The sequence below is a fragment of the Xiphophorus couchianus genome, chromosome 5, assembly GCF_001444195.1.
Source record: "Xiphophorus couchianus chromosome 5, X_couchianus-1.0, whole genome shotgun sequence".
In the NCBI taxonomy this organism is placed as follows: Eukaryota; Metazoa; Chordata; class Actinopteri; order Cyprinodontiformes; family Poeciliidae; genus Xiphophorus; species Xiphophorus couchianus.
The window spans coordinates 11,473,108-11,495,441 of NC_040232.1; the positions used below are offsets into that span (position 1 = coordinate 11,473,108).

The 22,334-nt window shown below is 39.9% G+C and overlaps 1 protein-coding gene across 13 annotated transcripts in view; it reads right to left on the minus strand.

The window, feature by feature from the left end:
• LOC114144252 (nuclear factor 1 X-type-like) overlaps positions 1-22,334 on the minus strand; it is a 125,168-nt gene that overhangs the window by 76,030 nt on the left and 26,804 nt on the right. For 11 of the 13 annotated variants that reach the window (XM_028016873.1, XM_028016869.1, XM_028016866.1 and 8 more), the window contains one exon: positions 1,666-2,197. In XM_028016873.1, the coding sequence (XP_027872674.1) occupies positions 1,666-2,197 (532 nt within the window). Of the gene's footprint in view, positions 1-1,665; positions 2,387-2,912; positions 3,317-22,334 lie in introns of those variants that run through there. The other 2 variants (XM_028016867.1, XM_028016861.1) reach the window with 2 other exon arrangements.

Sequence of the window (22,334 nt, forward strand, 5' to 3'; positions counted from 1 at the left end):
GCTTATCAAAAAATGATAAAATTACCATGACAACAATAAAAGAGACTGCCCGTTACATATCGTTTATTACCATCAAAGAAAGACTAACAAAGCAAAGCTGGAGCTGCTGCCAAGGTTTGGCTGAGGCTGTGTGAGGTGTCTGGCCTGTACTGAGGTTTAACGTGGTGGCGTGTGTGTGTGTGTATGTCTCAGAGAGAGAAACACTGGGAGTTGCTTATGATAGCATTTGGCTAACAGAGCAGGTCGATGTGTTCAGGCAGTGACGGGGGACATGCTGCGTATAAATATATATGTACTGGTTAAATCAGTGTTTAAAATTTCCAGAAAATCCAGGTGAGATAACATTAGGTCATGAGCTTGTTTGAACAACCAGACAGCAAATGGTGATGTAGTGTGTATTTGGAGGATTTGGCTGTGAAATGTATTTTGTGAGAGTGTCTGTGTTTCTTACACTGTGAGAAAAAAACAGAACCCAACCAGTGTGTGTGGAGTCCATGCACTGGAAGCTGCAGTGATGTTTGGCCGGGTGTGTGAGTGTGTATCTATGATGGTGGCTGAGATACAACAATGTTTGGCTGTTTCAAACTGTATCTGTGATAGTCTCTTGGACGAATGTGTGCACTGTGTTGGTCTGTGGACGTAATTGTGACTAAAACCGTGTTTGGCTGTTTGTCGGTAAGTGAACTAAAAAAGATGAACAAATTAAATAAAATAAAAAAAACAAGAATGTGTGGTTGTATTTAGCTGTGTTTTCATGGGTGTGAAAGTAGCTTCAATAGTACTGTCTGTCTTTAAGCGTTGCCGTTTTGTGTGTGAGCATGTGTTTGGCAGTCAGGTCCAACGTGGTGCTCGCTGTTCAGGCAGACAGCGAGGGCAGCAGCAGCCTGTGGCCTGAGAGCTGCAGACTCACGGCTCTGCTCTCTTCTTCTTTCACACACACAAAAACACACAATCTGGGCTTTGGCCAAGTTACCGTCCCTGAATACAGCAACCTCCTCGTGGCAGCAATATTAAAAAACAGCGACTCCCTCTTTGTGCAACGAAAACATTATGTTTAAGAGCACCGATCGTCTCATACACTCTCCCTCTCAGACACACACATGCTCACACAGGCATGCAAATTCTTTTCTATAAAAAAACACAAAATATATACTCATGAAGCCATAAATTCCTCCCTCAGAAATATAAACAGAAACTTGCCAGAGCAAGCTGGAACTATGCCCCAGACACACATCCAAAATTTATTTTTATTACTATTGATGCTGTGTTGTCAAGTAAACAACACAGAAAAATAGAAAATAGAAATATCAAAATGACAGTGGTTTTGTAAAAGCAGCACAAAACATTACTTTCATTATTCGTAAAGAATTTGCATACATTTTGAGAATAATTTAAATTATGAACATTAAGATTTAAATATACAATGTAATGTAGAAAAAACTTCTTGGTGTAGCTTTTTTCAAGTTTACTTATTCATTTATAAATACAAGTGTAAATATTTGTTATTTATGTAATTAATTGTCCCCCACCCAAATCTTTAATGTCTTCATTTGTGTTTTTCTTCATGTCTGTTCATATTAAAAAAATCAGCACGCCTAAATGTGCTCATGTGCAGCATGATTTGAGTACTCTGTGTACAGTAACAGTGTGCAGGTTGCAACATACCTGGCGTGTGGACAAAGTAGGCAAGGTAAAGGTCCAGCTCCTTGACAGACACTCCGATGTGGTGTGGCTGGACACACAGGCCAGGGTTGGTGCACTGTGGGGATTTGACGAGCCGCTCTCCGTCCGTGCTCTCTAGGGGACTGCCCTTGAACAGGATGACCATCACCAGGTCCAGCCGCCACACCTTGTCGGCCTGGCGCAGGCAGTCGATGCGACGAATCTTGCCCTTCTGGTCAGGGTTGGACAGCACGCAGCAGGGGGGCTTTTTGCCTGTGATGGTGAGCACAAAGTCCTCGCGGAACTCGGGCCGGATGTCCTTGCGGAGCTTGGCCAGCAGGCGCGAGGCCCACTTCTGCTTAATCTCTGGCTTCTCCCCGAGTAGCTCATCTTTCACCGCACGCTCTTCCTCTTTGGACATGCGCTTCTCGTGCTTCTTGAAGTACTTGCGCTTGCGGGCCTGCAGGTTGAACCAGGTGTAGGCGAAGGCGCGGACGTGGGGCAGAAGGGCCTCGATGAAGGGGTGGAATTCATCCTGGATGAGAGAGGAGGACGGGGGGAGGGCAGACGAGGAGAGGGAGGAGGGGGGGAGGCACGAGGAGGCAGAGGAAAGAGAGGGGGAAAACGGGGGAGAGAAGGATGGGGAGAGAGGAAGCGGGGGTGAGGAGGGGAAGAGAGAAGAGAGGCAGTTAGGACCGGCACGCAGCATGGAGGAGCGGCGCCTGCTCCGTGTGAGCGGAGGGAAAGAATGAGAGAGAGGCGCTCGGAGACTGACAGAAAGAAAGAGAGATAGTGATGGAGAGAGAGCTAAGGATGCTTTCCACTCTTTTAACAGGGAGACATCACACTGAAGGACACATATACAAACCACTGACAGACTAAGGTAAGAGATGAACAAAGAAGTTACATTTTATGCTTAAATTTAAAAAAATATATACTAGCAATGCATATTATTAAATATGGGCAACTTTTTCTCTAAATAGAGTAAAAAGAATCAGTTTCGGATTGAGAAAGTAATAACAAACAGACCAAATATTCTATAAAAGGCAACTGAAATCACTTGGGTCATGTCACAAGTTACTAAACTACTGAAATTAATTTAGTTGGTTAAAAAAATAGAAATAAAAATGCACTATTAAGAAAAAATTTATGAGCATTAGGCACAGCACAGCTGTGTCTGAAATGAAAATTGACCAAACAACTGGATTAAAAAAAATACGTGAATAAAATGTAAACGACATGGTAGTTACCATTTCGCTCTTTCATCATAAATTCACTCCATCGATTGTGGGTAAACTTAAAATGCGGAACCAGAACCAGTGCAGTGACTGGATTGTTGAGCGCTGGAGTATTGCTGTGAATATTACAAAACAAAAGACTGAGGAAGAAAAAAAAAAAAAGCAAAAACAGAAGCTGAGAAACTGTCCAATAAAAGCAGCAGGGGGGAAAATCTGAGAAAGAGGAGACAGGCCAAAAAAGAGGCACAGTGCAATACCAGCACAGGAACACAAGAGGTACTGGAGCAAGAGTAAAGAGCGGAAAAGGTGCTGCTCAAGAGCACATCAGAAGGAGAGAAAAGTTTAGCAAGCTCTCTATGTCAGCCATTAAAATCAAATACAGACTGATGTGTAAAAATTAAATTAAAATACATGAGGCAGAAAAAAAAGGATCAAAAATCAAAACATTCTTCTTTGTTCACAAAGACGTGGAGAGAAAAATATTTCGATGAAAAACAACAACAAAAAGAGATTGGTTGGCAAAACTGCACATGGTACTGGTTGTATTCTGATCTGCAAAAGAGTCACAGAGAGAGAGAGAGAAGAGCTGACAAGGGGGGTGCGGATGGAGGAGAAGAAGAAGAAGAAAAGGAGGAAAAAAAAACAAAAACAAGAGGACCGAGTAAATGTTGGAAGACTGTGCACGACCACTGGCAAACCCGAGTGGAGCTTCTTTTTTCCCCCTTCTTTCTCTCCAACTCTGGCTCTCCCGTTCTCTCTTCCTCTCCACTTTCCGTCTCTAACCATTGACTGAGTCTGTGCCAACATGCAGAGGGCCCACCTATTTGGCACGGAGTCTCTCGCAGCCCAGCCAATACGCACGCTCCCAGTGCTCAAAGGGAGGGAAGAGAGAGATGATCAGAGGGAGAAGCAAAGAGGTGGGGGTATGGATGGTTGGTGGCTGGTCGTGGAGAAAGGATTGGGGGGTGGACTGTGTGCGGTGCAGGCAGAAGGCACGTCATTAGCCAAACAGACAAGTTTCAATCTAGTGCAAAGGCAAAGTCCAGAGGATATTAATTTTACATGAATCCAGACAGCACCCGCCTTCTAAAGCTAACACCCCCCCGCACGTGCCTTCGTCACCAACATGGTCACAGCCATCCCAACAAACCAGCTTGCTCTCCAACCGCAACCACCCTCCCCAACACCCCCTCACACTCTCTCTATGTGCTTGCGTTACACCACCTTGGCATGGGATGGCATGAGAAAACACAGACCCAAAATCCCACTAGACCCTGGGACCAGCAGCTGCTCCTGGATTTACCACACAAACAAAGAGAATGGTGTGTTGGAGGGGATGGGGGACTAGGAGGACCCCCCACATCCCACCCCCAAACAAAAAATACCGTCCAAAAACATGCTCTCTTGTTTCAAAATGCACTCTTATGTCCAAACTGGCCCCTTCTTCTCTTCTCCTCTCCATTTTTTGTCACTCCACTTTAATAGCCCCCAACAGCACAGACACAGAAACATATTAAAAGTTTCTGTTAACAAATTAGGGTTCAATCCTAGTTGTGGGTGAGAGACAATTAAGCAGACTGCCGAAAAATGCTGTGGTGGCCAGCTTCACATGAGCAACCCACGCATGTTATGCTTTTTAATACTGCGACTGAATACTGGAACTGTCTTAAACAGGCAGTTCTGATTTATTAACAGCTTTCCTAACCAGAGAAGATGGCTCCAACCTTATTAAAAGTTGGTTTCCTGCAGCAGACAGTTTATTGCCTATCAGACAAAAGTGGAGGAGCACAGCTGGTTGCCCTGGTCTGGTCTGTAATGGCGGATAATATGTCCTCTGCAAGTTGGAAGAAAAGGCTGGCTCTAACCAGGAACAAGTTCTACTTTTTTTTTTCATTCGCAATGATTGGATTTATAATAAGTATGGCACACTCCTCTGATTACAATTACATTTAAATGTCAGTCTCCGAAATTCACAAAAAAAGGGAATATATTTGCTGAATGGTGCTGTCCAAATTGCATGAATTAATCCACGAGGCTCACAGGAATTACAGAGACATTGTCAAAACTGGAATCTCGACAGTGGGCATCCATAAAAAGCTAACTTGTCATGAGGCAAAGTTGAGGGCACAGCCATGTGATTGTGGGTTCAAGCCACCTGCTGTGCAACGGGACAAGTTGCCTGTGTGAACGGCCTACAAAGGCTATAGAGTCCTCTGGTTGGCTCCCAGGACCATCAGATTTAGTGTGGCCTGCCCCTTCTGTCAGCGTCTGACAGAGGAGCTTCAGCCCAGGCTGACTGGCGGGTCCGCTGACAGGCTGGCGAGCTGGCTGTGAGGTTGGCCGGGAAGCTGTATGGCTGGCTGGGTAAATGACCAGTTGGCAGCCCAGGCAGGTAGATAGCTGGCTATAGTTGGTGGTCTGGTCTGCTGGCTGGTCACTGCTATTGGACCGGCCCGAGTCGGGCCCAGTGTTCACTCTAACATACGCCTGCTCCACACAGGCGAGCTGATGATGTGAAAATATGGGAAGAGAGAAGATTGCAGGGAAAGATGATGTATGAAAAACCGAATGCAAGTAGATAGAATTAAAAATGTATGGGTTTTTTTTTTTCATAATATCTAATAACAAATATATGCACACTGTTTATTAGAAGTGACAAAGATCACTAGGATTTTGATAAATTAGCCACAGACAAAGAAACGAAAATAATCACATTCTTTCAAACTTGATCCTACAATTAGGTGACAGATAAAAACCACAGGATTGCTTTCAGGGTAATTATAACCTCTCCCAAAACTGGTGACACATTTCTCTTCTAATGGTCCGGTTCTGCCACATTTTTTCCTCTGTGTACCTCTTATAAAAACGATCATTGCCATGAACCTTTTATGTGGCTACATGCCCTTCTATGTTAGTAAGCAAATCACAATAAAACAGCTGCAAGCGTAACAGTGATCAAAACTGGGCTTAAAAGCTCACAGAACATTTTGCAGTCAAGGCAAAAATGTTTTATGACTTTGGCCCAGGAACACGTCCGTGTGGCACCCTACTATTTAATATGTCCTTTTATTTCAGTGTTTTTAAAACCTACATTTCTTTTAGCTCATTAGTGATGGCTTTCCCTGTGTGCTCGGAGGTATTTAGAACAATAAATATATAATAGGGGCCATTTTGAGGCCTCAACCACTGGATTCTTAGAGGTATCTGCTGCGCAATAATTTGAGTGAGAGTTCATCTTATCTCAGCTTGGCCTGTTCCGGCTTTTAAAAAGTGATGACCTTTGTTTGCCAGGCTGGGCAAAAAAAAAAAACAACAAACAAACAAAAAACATCCTCCATTCAAACCATGGCACAGTAAAGCTCACAAAGCATGAAATGAAAGACACCTAAACGGCCAAGATGTATGCAGTAGCAGCTTCCAAAGCAAGATATTAACCGTTTAGCGAGTTAGATTTGAAAAAATAAAAACGTAACGTCTGGACAACTGACGATTTAACACTGAAGTGGATGAAAGTAGTAAAATGAGGCCCAAGATAAAATGAAAACACAAACTAAAACACATTTAAGACAAAAAAAAAAAAAAACACTGTATCCATAGATTTAAAAAAAAAAAAAACTAAGGGAAAAAAAGGTTATGTTTCTGGCGTCCATTTCTAGCTTAAATGAGTGCTGGCATTATTTCGATAAAGGAAGGGGAGAAACAGACTCCGCTGAGACGAACTAACAAAAAATCCTAACCGTTACGCTAAACACCGTGTTTATTTCTGTGATAAACAACATGCAATAATATTTCAGAAAAAAAAAACAGGGGATAAAGTGAACCTTATGTTTTACAGCGGTCGCCCAGAAGATTCGGGGAACTTCGAGTCTTATGTTTCTTTAATAACTTTCTGTGCGTCCATTTGTCCGCTAACCCTTTTTGTCTTTAATCTTTAAAATATAAAACAGCTGTTTTTAGGTGAACTTCTCTGAAAATCGAAATAAACTCACCCACTCGAGGTTTTTATACGCATTTCTCCAACACTAAGTCCACCTTAATGAAAAGTTTGTCAAAATGAAAGGTCGAACGTCGACTGAGCAACTGAGCAAGGCAGAAGAGGGAGTTGAAAAATAAAGACACCCCTCTTTTCATTCCGTGCGAAAATGCCTCTTGAATACTCCTGTTACTTCTTTCATTTAGCAAAAAAAAAACTACCCTTTTATAAACACAAAAAAGTAACTAATAAGGCAAATCAGCGGCGTGTCCCTGAAAGTCCAAATAATGACGTTTTGTACCGCTAAAGAAACACCTGTCTGTGAACTTCTTGAAAAGGACTGATTTAACAAGCTGAATTTTGGCCTGTTTCCAGGGCTTTCTATATAGCCCTGAAAATATTTTAAATTAATTTATTAATATAAAAGGGTTAAAAGCCCGAATGTTTACTGGAGATGTAAAAGACCTTTAGAAGCCCCGTTGCTCGATTCCTGTTAATGAGAAATATGTGATACATTCAGTAACACCATTGCTTATATTTAGAACACGAAGGCATTTTTTACATGGGTCATTTTTTTAGAATCGGAAAAAAAAACCCACCACCGGAGAAAAAATAATTAATTTAATAATGTTTGAAAGAACAAGAAAAGCAATATTAGTGGGGTTTTTTGTGAAAACACCAACTGTAGCTCTTTTTCATATAATTTAAGCTCTAAATGGTCTAAAATGCTGAAAAAATCTTTAGGTTGATTAAAATGTTAAAACAAATTTAGAATAAAATTTATTAACAACGTATGCAATAAATTTAGAAACAGTTTAATATAATGTTGAAATGATATTTTTAAATAACTGTGTAAAACAATTCAATTAGAAGCAACTTATTAGTATTATTATTATTAATAAACTCACTTGTACATTTGATAAGCACATCTGGAAAATCTTCTGTTCCAAATATACATTCTAATAATAAATTCCATATTATAATAATTTCACAATCAAAATTTTTTTTTACAATTATTTTGGAAGCAAAACCAGATTTTCTCAAACAAGTTAAATCAGTTTGTCAGTTTTTTTGTTTTTGTTTTTGGTTTGTTTTTAACTGGTTAAAATAATCATGCAATATGAGAAATAGGGACACACACTCCAAAACACACACCCACACGCACGCCCACACGCGCAAAGAAAAGCTGGTGAAGCTTTCTGCTTGTCCGTAATTGTCAAAACTGGAATTTGACTTTCACATCTGCAGTCTAAACTGCATATTGACAATAACTGATGTGATGTAAGGGAAACATTGCGAGAGATCTGAACTATTTTCAATGTGTGTATGGAAGTGTGTGTTCTGACCAAAACAGACAGGCTGTTTTTTTCATTATTTCTAATGAGCTGTAATAATTAGATCTAAAATCTTTGCATTTTTTTTCTGAACTAGAGGGAATTTACATTAAGCAGGATGCTGTAATGCATTGAAACACCTCATTCCATTTTTATTCACTGCATAAAAGTGAGGTTGAAAAATAGGTATCAGTATAAGTACATTTCTTGCTTCTTTTTGAAACACTAAAAATAAAGAAAATGCACATGGAATAGCACTTAACAGTGCAACATTGAAGGGAAAGAAATGATGGAAACGTTCATGCGAACTTTCATCTCCTAATATAAAAAATGTATTTTTTTTCATCCTTCAGCTGCTCCTGCTTTCACATATGGACGCAGTATTCCTCCTAACATTTTTCTGCATGACATCTCATTGCTTCAGTTCTTTATAAAACCTTTTCGAATTTATTCTGATCCCCAAAAGAAAAGAAAGAAAAATCCAAATTTTCTGCTCTCTTTCTTTCATCACTACAGATTGATGTTAAAAGTGTGCCTGCTCATCGTTTGTAATTACGCCTGTTTACACACTGAAGCATTACTATGTGTGAAAGTCTGGAAGCCATTTGTGGCATGAGGCTGAGAGGGAGAGACTGAGCAGGCGGGCGAGGGAGCATTAAAGCAGCTCCAAACTACACGAGGACTGATGGCAAGCCGGGCTGCTTCTGACAGGGCTGCGGATGGGGGTAATGTTAGACTCAAATCTGCCTTTTCGTTTGGGGCCATGACTTTTCCAGTTCCAGCCACAAAATGCAAGTGCTTCTCTGATAAGATGAAGGGCTTGGTAATGACTGGGGCTGTTTAGAAATTTGTTCAGTCAAGATTGTTTTGAGGTTTGTGTCAGTTTTTGGCGACTCTGATCATCACCTTGAACATTTAATTACAAACAGAACTCCTCAGAAAGAGTTACTACAAAATCCTATCATGGGAATTGGAAAAGTTACATTGTTTTCATTTAATAAAATACGCGGGGTGTTTTTTTTATTTTACCATTAAATATTTTTTGCTGCATTTCAACACATCCTGGCAGAAGTTTATTTAGAGGACGACTTAAAAAGCTATAAATAGTTTTTGCAATCTGTGTTTGCCACGACTCACTTTGAAATGAACTAGTAGACAAAAAAAAAAATTATTTCAGATTTCTTAAACGTTGTAGGTTTTTTTCAAACGCAATGACTAGTCAGTTTCTCACTTGCTGTAAATATAACCAAACACCTGTCTTGAGCACAAACAGATTATATTTACCTGCAGGCTGAAGCTAGTGACAAATCCAAATTGAAACAAGACCAAAGCAACTTTCTGCCACCATAAACCAGCTGCAGTAGTAAAAACATCATTGCCAATATAAAAATCTAATTTTATTTTCTTAACAAGTGTCACAATTTTTTTATCGTGTCTTGTAAAATTTTAGATCCTCTTAATATCCCCAGGTTAAACAATGACCTAATAAAATAAGTTGAACCTTTCTACATGGGATAGTAGAAGACTACATTCTTTCATTAGCAAAGCTATTACAAAGCATTAATGGCACATGCCGCTCCTAGAAAACTTTAAAGCAAGAGGAAACAATGCAAAAACATTTCTATCAGATACTATTAAAATTTTAGGAAGTTGGAGTTTAACTTTGCTGTTTGCCCTGTTGATTTCAGCTACCAGCTTCAGCATTTAGGAAATCAAATCTGGTAAGAAAAGAAAAAAAGAAACCGTTAAGAGAGTTATAGACTACAGGAAAGATCTTAATTACTTGTGGCCATTGAAGCCTATTTCAAAAAGATTGGGAACTTTAAAGCAAATTGCGGTAAATGCAAAATGTAAAACACAGAATGAAGTATGAATGGTATCAAAGATATTAGTGTTACTGTTGTGGCTGGTGGACAATGGGTTAGAGGTTTGCCCGAAGCATTGTACAGTCTTGGCCCAGCTCTGCGTATAATACATTGCAGGGTCTCCAAGGTTGTGTAGGTATAACTGCATTGATATTATTCCTGATAAGTTCAGCTGGGCAGCATAGATCTGACAGCGTGGATATGAGCCTGTGCAAGGGGCAATTTAGGTCTAAAGCCCGTCTCACACCTATTGTCTCCATCCAAACTACAGCAGACGCTACACACACCTTTCAGCTTTCCAGTCAGTACATGCCAGCAGCACAGGCTGGCCACCGTGCCCTGCCTACAGCTGCAGTGAGGGCTTTGAACCTCATGATTAGCGAATACAGCAGGATTCAAGCAGATAATGAAAGCTGATATACCCCTCCCCTCCATCATGCCCGGCTCCGGCAGCAGCCAAGGCCTGCAAGTCCTCGCACAAGAGATGCACTATTGAGAGACTTTCTCCATCACTCTTTCACCCCCTTCTCGTTCTTTTATTCCTCCCCACGTCCAGTTCTGCCAGCCGTAAAGGCGAGATGCCAGCCTCTCTGCCGAAGCCGGGCACTGTGCCCTCACCCTTTATGCAAATGATTTACCACAACCCCAACTCGCACATTCTTTTTGTACCCTCCCAGCTTCGTCTACTCCTCATTCCTTTATTTATTCCTTGTACCTCTTGCTATACCCTGCAACTCTTCTGAACAACCCTTTTCCCTTTCCTGAACTTCCTGGTTTTCACTCATTCATCTTAGTCTAACTAAATTTCACGTGCTTTCTCTATTTCTGCCATCATCCATGCATGCTCTTGTATTTCCCGCTTTTCTCCCCTTTTTCAACTCTTCATTGTGACACTGCCTCTCTCTCTATCTCTAATGCACCGCTTGCTTCTCCCGAGGTTGTACTCTCATTCCTCAGCCGGTGCCAGACGGCAAGTGCAGATACCCCCTTTACGCTCTTTCTTTCTCTTGCTCTCGGCTTAGGACGTTCATCCACAAATTATACATTTGCTCTATCCCTTTCCGTTTTTGCAGTAGGTAAATAATCTGTGAGCATTTTCACGCCAAAGGTGGACTGTTTTCCAAAAATCCACTTGACATGTTTGCCTATCCCTTACATTAAAATCTATTCATTGTTTTTATGATTAATTGCTTCCTTGACTGATTCCTGCATGCATATGCACTATACTTCTATTGTTTGTTTGTTTTTTTCACACAGTTTTCATAAAGCACCAGATTTTATTGTCCAACCTAAAAAGTGTGCTAATTAAGATCTTGATATAGATGCTGAAAAGGCCATAATAATTTCTTATTAAATTGAAGTCTGTGTTGCAAAGCATAATTCATTTGCCATCAGCATGTCACTTTGTCAGCCACACTCTAAACTCCTATCAGTGGGGATTTTTACAATAACTGTACCATGGGCTGCCCTGCCTTTTGCACCCAAAATACTTTGGGTATCCAAACAGATTTTACCTATATTTTTGGGGGAAACTAAGTATCCTACTTATGTTGTTTCACAAATATACTTTGTGAATTACATGTGAGTTTAAGGTAAAACAAATATGACTGTAGAAGAATTGAGTTCAGATCATATTTGCACTGTTTGAAGATTTTGTATTTTTGTTCCAATGCAGTCCAGATCGCTTTAAAAAGTACTCGTAAAATATCCCCCAAATAACAGTAAGAAGAATCTTGAATCAGTCATTAAAGACATTAATGACATTAATAACTCATTAAGAACATTAATTACTTATTAATGTCCTTAATGAGATTAATCATTATGGACATTTGGGTTTATTTAACAAAAAAAAGTTTTTTTTGTTTTTCTTTTCAATTTTTTATGGTGCCCCTAGTGAGAATGGCACCCAGGTCATTTCACCCATGCCATTTGCTAGTATTATAAGGTCTTGACATAGCAGTGGTTCCTTTAAGCTTGAAATGAGAAATAATGTAGATCTTGAGTCTCATTGTTTTGTTGACAGAGTTAACTAATAGAGATTCCTTACTACCCTGGCTGACAACATTTGGTTACAAAAGCACAGAACATGTCTTTATCGTTTAAAAAACATCACTGGCAGCATTTTGGGTTGTTAGCAAAAAATTTTTATGACAGAATGATGGATAATATATGTATGATTTGTAAAAACTATGGCTAGTAGTGAATGGCCATCACTTACAAACGACTCTGAATCTGAAGTACCACACACTTCAGAGTTTCATGTCAACAGTGATTTCTTCAAACCTTAACTAGATGAATCTACACTGAACAGAGATTCTTGAAAATGCAGTTTGAGATTTATAAATCATTTTATCTGGTTTAGAAAACTTAAAAAGGAACATTTTTTAGTGGGTTCTGTTTTTTTAGCACACCTTAGACTGGTATAAACACCCAAATCAATGAACTGGTCAAACTTAGAAATTCTAAAGTTGGGATTTGTGAACCTTTTATTATACTGGTGAAAACATAAAAATTGAGATAGAAAATTTCCTCCAAATCATCACTAAAATCTGACTATTGTGAACTCAATAATGCAAATTGCCTGATTTTTAATTAGTACACCCTCAGTCCTCATAATATCTTCAGATTTTTTATTTTCACAAAACTCAAAAAGTCCTAAGTAATCGGTTACTGTATTTTTACAGCATTGTTCTTGAAAAACTGACTAAACTAACAGGCACACATATGCAATTTTAAAATATTCTCAACACATTGCAGGAACAAATTGATAAGAGAAGCTCAAAATTTGTACCACCTATACATAATAGGTTCTTTTGTTTTCTTGAACTTCTGTTTGAATTTATTTATTTACTTAATTAATTTTATGTGGCTTTATCTATTTATTAATTTTCTGTTGTTGTTTTGTTTGTAAACTGTATCTTGACAATAACTTATAATCCCCATGCTGATAATTAACAAAAACTAACATCATAAAAGAAAAAGGATAAAAGAGAAGCTTAATAAAAGTGAAAAGTAAAAACATATATAGTTATAAAAATCTTTAAAATGCCAAGCAATAAATGGTGACCGTGTCATATGTTTATGTTAAAATCCTTTTTCCACACCAGTGGCCATATGCTGGCTGAAACACTGCAGCATGCAGATTTATTTCACCTTATCACATAAAGTAGAGTTTTTCAGGCACCAGTTTGGCACAGCAAGGGTTAAACTGTGCCTGCTCCCTGTGGCATGATATGAGCTGGGAATTTGCCTGTGCACTCTGCCTTGTCTGCTCTCACTTGCTTGTGTCAGTAGGTCAAAAGTGGATATAGCTGCTCCAAGTGGCTTCCTATGTGACTCTGTACCCAGTGTGGTCATAAGGTCCCTTTTCCATACGGCCCTCTGGGAGCAGGGTCCTAATCTTTGCCATGCCTGACTAAGTCTGGGCAGAAGAGAAAATAGGCTTTTTGATCTGGTGGCACCGCTCAGAAATGACATTGCAAGGGTTAAAGGTCACTTTGCCATTTTGAGTGGCATTCCCTGCTGAGCGACCCCCATGCCATGCCGGAAGGAGGAAAACACAGCTTCGAACACAAGCATGGCGGGTGACAAAGAGCCTCCAAAGCCACAGAAAGTCATTCATGCTCATCCCCACAACAACAACATCTAAATCACTTTGAAACTTTTATCATCTATGACCACTAGCTTTCTTTTTTCTCTCCAACCAAAAGCAGGGGAGGGCGGACAGACACACAGTGAAGAAGGGCGCCTCTGGTAGAGAGCGAGCGCAGTTATCTCCTCTGCGACCATGCTCGTTCTAAACTACCACCTCCTTCAGACCTCAGGAGCACCGCAGTACCGCAGGCAGCCGGCCATAAGTACCGGTCCTTAGAGGGGACATAAATTTGAGGAAACCTACCTCGATAAAAAGCACCTTAAAAACAGGCCAGAGAGAAAAAAGCATAAAGAAGTGTATATTTATCCAAGTTGCATTGCTACCAACTATGCATATGTGCTACATTTTTACAGCTTTAAGGAATCACACGTATCTGTATTTAAAAGCAGCCTTCTAAACTGTGATTTCTTGAGTTCAACAGCTGTTATGACGTACTGTTTCTGTAAGTAAAGACAAGCACATGCTTTTTACGCTACAGTACATGAAAATAACTACTTAATGGCTTGCATGTGGTGGATTTGCAGACAGTATTTTGTGCTTGCCCTGAGCTAAAAACCCCTCTATTGTGCTTGGAGAGTAACATACTACTTATGCAAAACCAAATGTGAATCTTATTGCCTCAAAAAGCAGTCTTACCAGACTTATTTTTCTTATTTTAATGCTGCAGTAGATAACTTTTATTAAAAAATATGTTTTCTTTTTTTTTTTTTTTTACATATTTGTTAAAACTACTAATAGGACAGGAATAAGGCAAATGAGCTTTATTCTGTCACAACATAGTGACAGTTTTGAGAAATATGTAAAAAACATATTTTTGTAAAAGTTACCTAGCTACTGCAGCTTTAAAGATGTTTGGTTTTGTTGGTAGGAGATTTTACATGTCAAATCAACACAGAAAAGTCCACATTTGTGAAGTAAAACAATGTTATGTTGAAATATTAAAGTTTTTTTCATTACAGGTATGGTGTGGGTAGAGTCATGTGTGGTATAAGTCCAGTTTCGGTCTTATGTGGCCAGAAGACCATGGCTTGTGGTGAACTGCAAATTGCCACTTTACCATAAAGGCCACATTTGTACAGCTCATGTCTGAAGGTTGTCCTAACAACAGATTCTCCCACATGAACAGTAAATTTCTAAATCAACTCCAGTGTTGCCATGGGCCTCTGGGTGGTTGCTCTGACTAATGCTATCAACATTTTCCTTGATCTGTTTGATGATTTTTATGATGTTTATCTAGATAATATTAGCATTATCTAAAAATGTTTGCCGCCTTGAGAGAGTAAGCACATGTACACGAAGATAAAACACATAAATGGACTCTACTGATTAGGTGACTTTCGAAGGAAGTTGGTTTCACTGGATTTTATTTGGAAGTGTCAAAGTAAGGCCAGATTTTTTTTTTCTTCAGATTTTGGATTTAAAAAAATTTAAAACCACGGATTATTTGTCTTGTGACTTAAAATCCAAATAAAAGGTTTTGGTTGTAACCTACAATCTGAAAAAGTTCATGGAACGGAATACTTGTGCAATGAGTTGTCACTGCACTGAAGACTGTTTTCCTGCTGTGTTTTTTTTTTTTTTTACATGCATACCACGGCTTTGCTTATAGTTCTTAGACCTTCAGCGAAACTGTTTTTATATAAAAAGGAAAAAAGAATCAAGTCGGCCTCCCTTTTTTAAACATGTGATTGGATGAAAAGATAGTATCACAGAACAGCGAGCCAGCAGGATAGAGCTGGAGTGAAAGCAGCAGGAGCTGCCACGTCAGACGCTGCCGAGGCTTCTTGGCTGTCAACACTGAAAGACACGCAAGCAGAAACAAACACATACATGCAACTGAAGCAAATGCCTCTGCACATCCACAGAAAAGAGGGTTTGCCTTTGCAGATATGTAAGATTTTGTCACCAATGTCCCTTTGCGAGTAAATGCAGGTGGAGGCATTCTATCCCCAACTCACAGAATAAAAGAAGCAGATTCCCTCCCTTAAGAGAGGAGTCTACTTTGTGGTCAGATTGTATTCTATTGGCCCTCATGCTGGATTTGTTGGGTACAAACCCCAAAAAGTCACATACTCAAAAATGTATTCTTCCAGTATCTCTTAGTAGGTCTGAATAATTCCTTCAAACTGAGACCAAATTGTGGAAACTGCTCAGTCCTCACACATCTCACTAGAGAGAACACAGCATGCATCGGATCAAATGCAAAATAGGGTTTGGCCTCATTTTTATTTAGGCTAGCTTTCCATTTCCTAGAGAAATTGCATTATGTGAACACAACGAAACCATTGTTTCAGCAAATTTGGAGGATCTTTCAGCCTATTTATGCATGGAAAATCAAAACATGAATGCAGTTTTTCTTTTTTTTTCAGTCTGAAGCAATGCAGAGATTTGATTCTCCTGATACTGCTTGGCGCCATTTGCTTACTTTAAGTGGTATAATATGGTTATAATACATTAGCATTCCTCAACATGGCCAGAGAAATACAATCCGAAACATTTTAGTCAGCAGAACAGAGGAGGAAAAAGATAGGCCCTGAAGATGGAGAGCCAGGTAAAGGATTAGCAGGAGGAGATGCATAGGTTTCCCCGATGAGCAGCATTCCTTTGGAAAAAGCTTCTCTGAATAGTGAAACTGTTTGAGATAGCCTGTGCTACTCTCAGGAGGGGCAAGCTGGGAGTTAGTAAAGTGGCTTTTAAGCTCACTAAATCCAACATATCCCAGATAAGACTGAGACTCTTCCTGAAGGGAACGAAGGACAGGAGGAGCAGTGACGAAAGAATGGGGTAAACCAGAGAGAACAATGGCCGAGGTGGCAGATGTACTAAAAGCAAGAAAAGGAGGGCGAATTTATGGAAGAGAGGTCAAAGATAAGCAAATAAAAAAAAGAGGAAGAGAAAAAGAGAAAGAGGGGAAAAAAGGGAAATCAAAGGAAAAAGCATATTTCCAGATATGACCACACATGTTTTTATATAGCGAGATCCTGCCTCATGCAGAGCAGCAATGAACCCAGAGACACTGAGCAGATTCGGCTGCTTCTCCAGCAGGATTTTATCACCTGCGTGTAAGGCGGCTCGAATACACACCGGCCAACCTCATCAATCTCTGCTCGGCTGCGTTATAGGGAGAGATCGTGCTGGCCTTTTGTGCACTTATAAGTGTTAGGAATTTATCAAGGCAACAAAACTGTATTACAAAAAAAACCTACCAAAATAGCCACGATAGTAACATAAAAAAATAAAAGACACTTTAAACTGTGTCTGTTTTTAGTTGTTTTTTAGTCTTTCCACTTCGAACATATAGTGATATTCAAAAGCATTCACACCCTTTGAACGTTTATTGACTGGGACATTCTAACAAATTATTATAGTCTGATATATTATACATTGTAGCTCTATTTGTAACTCTAGAGTTGTCATCCTACTGGAAGCCGAACTTCTGCTCCAGTCTCAAAACGTTTGCATCCTCTAACATTTTTTTAAGGAATGTCCTGTATTTAGCTCCGCCCACCTTTCCAACTGAACAAAAGCATCCCCACAGCACAACACTGCCACTACCATGTTTTACAGTGCTGATAGTATGCATAGTGATGGCAGAATTATACTTTAGGGGATGCTTTTTGTGTGCAAAGTTAGTTTTCATTCAAGCACAGCGTTGTGCTTATTTTGTTTCAACTTTTTTTCAGCAGTCAAAACATGACAAAATGTGAAAAAATGAAAGCGGTATGAATATTTTTACAGGCATGTCCCTTAAAAGACAAAACGCAGATGGACAATGAGGTCAGAGAGAAAATCATTTATAGTCAAGTTTTGATCATTTATAATTTATTCAGTGGTCGAGTTTTAACTTAAAAAAAACAAACATTATAATCGTCGTTGTTAAATTCCTCCTTTTTTTAGACTCCACACCAAACTCTCGGGCTGTATTAATTTGACTGCTGGGAAAAGGGACGGTCTTTTCCCGGAGCAATCCATAACATCTGAATATAAAAATAAATATGGAGCGCGGGCGCGCTGTTAACCCTGAAGCGAGAAAGAAAAAGAGCTGCCTGGAAGTTTTGGTGGTGGTGGTGTGTGTTTTTCCTCTGCTTCACCAACATAGAGGGAATACATGCTCTATCTGCTCTTACACCCTCACCACCTTTATTTTCCCCCCTTTCTTTGTTTCTGATTAAACCTCTCGTTTCCATCGCTGTATTCTTTATCTTTTTCCCCCTGCTTTTTTTTTTTTTCCCTGCCTCACTTCTCTGCTGGACGCCGCCGTGCCAGTTAACACACCACAAGCCAGAGGGAGGACCGCAAGAATGCTTAAATCAGCATAATTAGGCCTGTGTGTACTTTAAACACACACGTTTCCCCCAAGCCTGGACCCCTGCCACCCGTACACCGCTGTGTGCGCAGCCACGGCCCGTCTCTTTGAGTCAATAAACACAAACATATCAGCAGTCAGTCTCGCAAACGTTTACACAGCATTCACACGAATGCATATGCAATGCACGAGGTGAAAAATGATGCAGTACGCTCCCAGTGCCCGACTTCAACCCACCGTCCCAGGCACCGTTCTTGCGTACAGCATTCTCGCTCGAGGCCCAAACCACCATCACCGCGCAAACACCGATCGACCTTTTGATCTGTACAGTTCGAGGGGGAGGAAGGAAAATCATTTTAATATGGGGGCTCTGCATAGAAAACTTTCACCTGTGTTGAAATGGGCCATAAAGCATGCCAGAGAAAGTACAAGCAGGGAAAGAAAAAAAGAGAAAAGCTGCAATCTCAACTGGGTTTGCGGTTAAGCCCCACACACATCTGCATGTGTTTTAGTTTTTAGTGGAGCATTAACAAACAACAGCCTGCTGGTGATTCCAGGGTGCTTAGCTGCATGTGGGGATTATCAGTAGTCATTAGTGGCCATTTAACAGAAATCACTACCATAAAAAGAATCAGTCTTACCATGTCATATAGAGAGGACTCTAACACACGCTGAGTACCTTGTGACTGCAAAGACCAAAGCTCACTGGACGGTGCCAGTAGGAAGTCCACATACGCTCATTATCGGCATAAGTGGAATGGGTCTTTAAGGATACATTAAAACCGTTTAAGGCAGGCGATAATACACAACGATACCTTAATGGATTTTAAAAACAAGTACTAGGTGCCCAAGATTGAAATTAACACATTTTTTTATTATTTCTAATCCACCTAGAGTCAAAATTATACAGGCTCAAATATAGCTCCACTAACTTTTTGATACATATTATAAGCTTTTTAAACTTTCAGCAAGAATCTGACGTTAATCTGACTGGATATTTCACATCTCCCCTCATTGGACATGGTTGAGTGAATTTAAAGGTTAGTTACTTGGTCATAGACTTTCCATAGTGTTGAGGTCAGAGGGAGCCTGCTTTATCAATTCCACAACAAGTTTTGGTTTGTGTTTGGGATAATTCTTCTGTTGGAACACCCGGTTGGGTCCAAGTTTTGGCCATATAACCCCCAGATTTTTCTTTATATGATGAAACTTGTTTAGGATAATCAAGGAGCTCAGTGCTGTGGCCTGTAGTGAAGTGAGTTCATACTTAATCGAGTCCCACCCATGAAAGAAGCACCTGCTGCAAAGTCAATGCCTTTCAACACGACTGAAAGTCATCCAAACCTAACAAAACTGCAGGAATGCAGTATGCATAAAGAACGGTGGTGGTAGCATCATATTTTCCTGCCTGTGGTAATGATACACTGAATAAATAGGGTGGAATAACGAAGGAGTGCCTAGAAATTCTTCAACTTCACCACAACTAGACCACTAAATGACAGGCTGGGAGCTCATAAAGTGGCCCAGTGCAGATTGGAGAAAATCTATAAACTCAAACTTGGACACACATTTCTTGATTATAGAAATCACTAAAGCGACTTGTTGTACATCAGGCCACTCCTCTATAAATAATGCCTCAAATAAATCAATAAAATCTCAAGATTTATTGATATTCACACCTATGAGCTAAATAAGGTGACCTGTGCTGTGCTCATAAGGCCTCTTAGTGGAAACATAATTATCTTGTGTGAGTTAGATAGGAGTCATAACAGCAGCAAACCCAGCGAGGTTACACACTCAGCAGGACAGAGTGAAAGTGAGCAACTCTGACCCCGTTTGAAGGCGTCCAATAAAAACATTTCCCTCCCTCAGGAGTTTAAACACTCTGAGCTCCCGAAGAAGCTTCAGGTGTGGACTGACACAGAGTGTAACGCCCGCACACATGCACAAACACACCAGATAGATATCCGTGAATAAAAGGAAGAGTGCCAAACATGAAAGGACTGGCAGTTTTTAATTCAGTCTGAAATCCAATTTCCTTTCTACAGACATGCACGAGGCCTGAGTAACTCCAGCAGCAGCTGATGATATACTGAGCTTACTCATCGTTCCCACTTTGATCTCCCAGTTTTGCTGCCATGGACGGAAAACTCTAAATTGATCTGATTTGCATTTGATAAAGTGTATATCATATTGCTTTACTGGAGACAAAAAGCTCCTATGGACTAACCTTCCTCACCCCAGTTAGAAAAATTTTCAGTCAGCAGCATTCAATCCAACTGGAGTGATAATGTTTTTATGAAGGAAAGCCCTGAAAACCAGCCACAAAGAAGTGACTTTACGTTTCGCCCTGTCTGTCTGTTTCCCTGCCTGTCTGTCTCTCCTGGTCCCTCATTTCTCTGTGTTCACCCAGCTGTGATTCTTGCGCAGGGTTCAAACAAGGTAAAGATATGGTATATTACGCAATGGGTTATAGATTTTTCCACCCTTGGCAAGCTGCCAGTGCCCTAAGCAACAGTTAGGGGGGAAGAGGGAGGGCTGGGGAATCATAGAGAAGCACACTTTGTTCCACAAAGTCTGACTAGCTAACTGGATTCATTGGATAGTAATGGGACCACGAATCTCTGTGATCAGGCTGTGGGTTTTAGTCTTTTAATAGAGGAAATAGTTTTTGATTGGAGAAATGTTTGTGCACTTATGTCCAGAATCAAAAGCAAAAAGACGAACAGCATAGACAAAAACAAACGACCTTGGCCAACCGCTAAAGTACGTCTGCAAACTTTAAAATGACTTAACCATACGAAGCCCAAATGAAAGATTTTAACCTAAACACTAATCAAAACAGTTTATTTGTGTGAAACTTGGTTTATGTATCTATTTTATGCTTTTTACAGCACCTTGTATAATTATTTATACTCTTGAACGTATAAAGCCTTAAAATAAATTTATGCTTTCTTTCAACAGGATCACCTCCCGTCTTGAAAATGAAATTCATCATGTATTTCAGTAAAATTTGTTCCGCAATTACAAAGTGGGAACTTTTAATTGGTAATCCCTGACATGGAGCATTCATATGACAGGACACTGTTGTCCATTTCTCTTAGACGCTCCTAAAAATGCACCAGGTCCCACTGACAACAACACTTTCTGTTGTGGAACAATAACTGAGAAGGTGCAACAAAAATAGCTTGAGGAAGACTTAAGTTTATCACACTGAATAGGATGAGGGTAAGAGTTGTGAAAACATCTCATGAACTAAATTTTTAGTAGCCTGGCCACTGCGTTCCGATGCAATATTGCTTGACCCTCATCTAAAAAAAAAGTCTAATTCGTTTTAACAAGTAACTATGGACCTGGTACAACTTAAAAACCTTCCAATTAAATGCTACACCTTGATTGTTGTTTAAGTTGAAGACAAATGTAAGTCCTCAGTAAAAACATGCAGTATCAAATACAATTTTTACAATTCAAATACAAACAAACAAACAAGCTGTTTTGTCAGTTGTGTTGTTTTTATGCTTCTGGAAAGGAAAGCCCTAACGCATCACCTGCCATGTCACCACATATGCTCTTCTGGGATTACTTTTTGAAAAGCTTGCAACCCAACACGTGCAGCAACACCTGTGGGGTCACCAAACATTATACCCATATGCTGGTGTGTCCACACTACTCTTCACATAAACACCTGTAATGTCCCTGAGTTTGGGATTTTTCTGTGCCATGGCTTCTTTCTGAACATATATTCAAAGAAACCTTGATAGCACTGTATGGTGAGTGAGAAACGCCAATGAAGAGGAGCAGCAGAACAATAAAAACCTTACTCAGGTAGACCTACAGAATATATTATTACCATGACTGCTTTGCTTTGGTTTCAACGATCCAGCAAAGAAGCGCTCCATACCAAATAGTTGCTCTGGTCTCTAAACCAACTAAGTTAGCAAGAAGTTCTAACATCCATTTTCCATTAAAGATGAATTGTCCATAGATTGGTCCAACGTATTTCATTAAGCAAGCTGGAACAAGTCAATAAGAAAACGGTTTGTTAAAATAATCTGCAAAGCCACCACTTACTGGAGCAGCGTTTCCCAGTTTCTGTCTTACTGTCTACATGTTTCAGATGGTTTGACACGTCAACAAGGCTTATTTGAATAATTGCCCATTTGCAGGCTTTTGGAAAACTCATTAAGACACTGATATGGTATTTCAATCATTTGAATGAGGTACAGGGATGACATATGTACACTGGCTCCCAACTGTTAGGCCTGGTAAACAATCAAACAAGAGTAGCTTGTTTTTGGCTC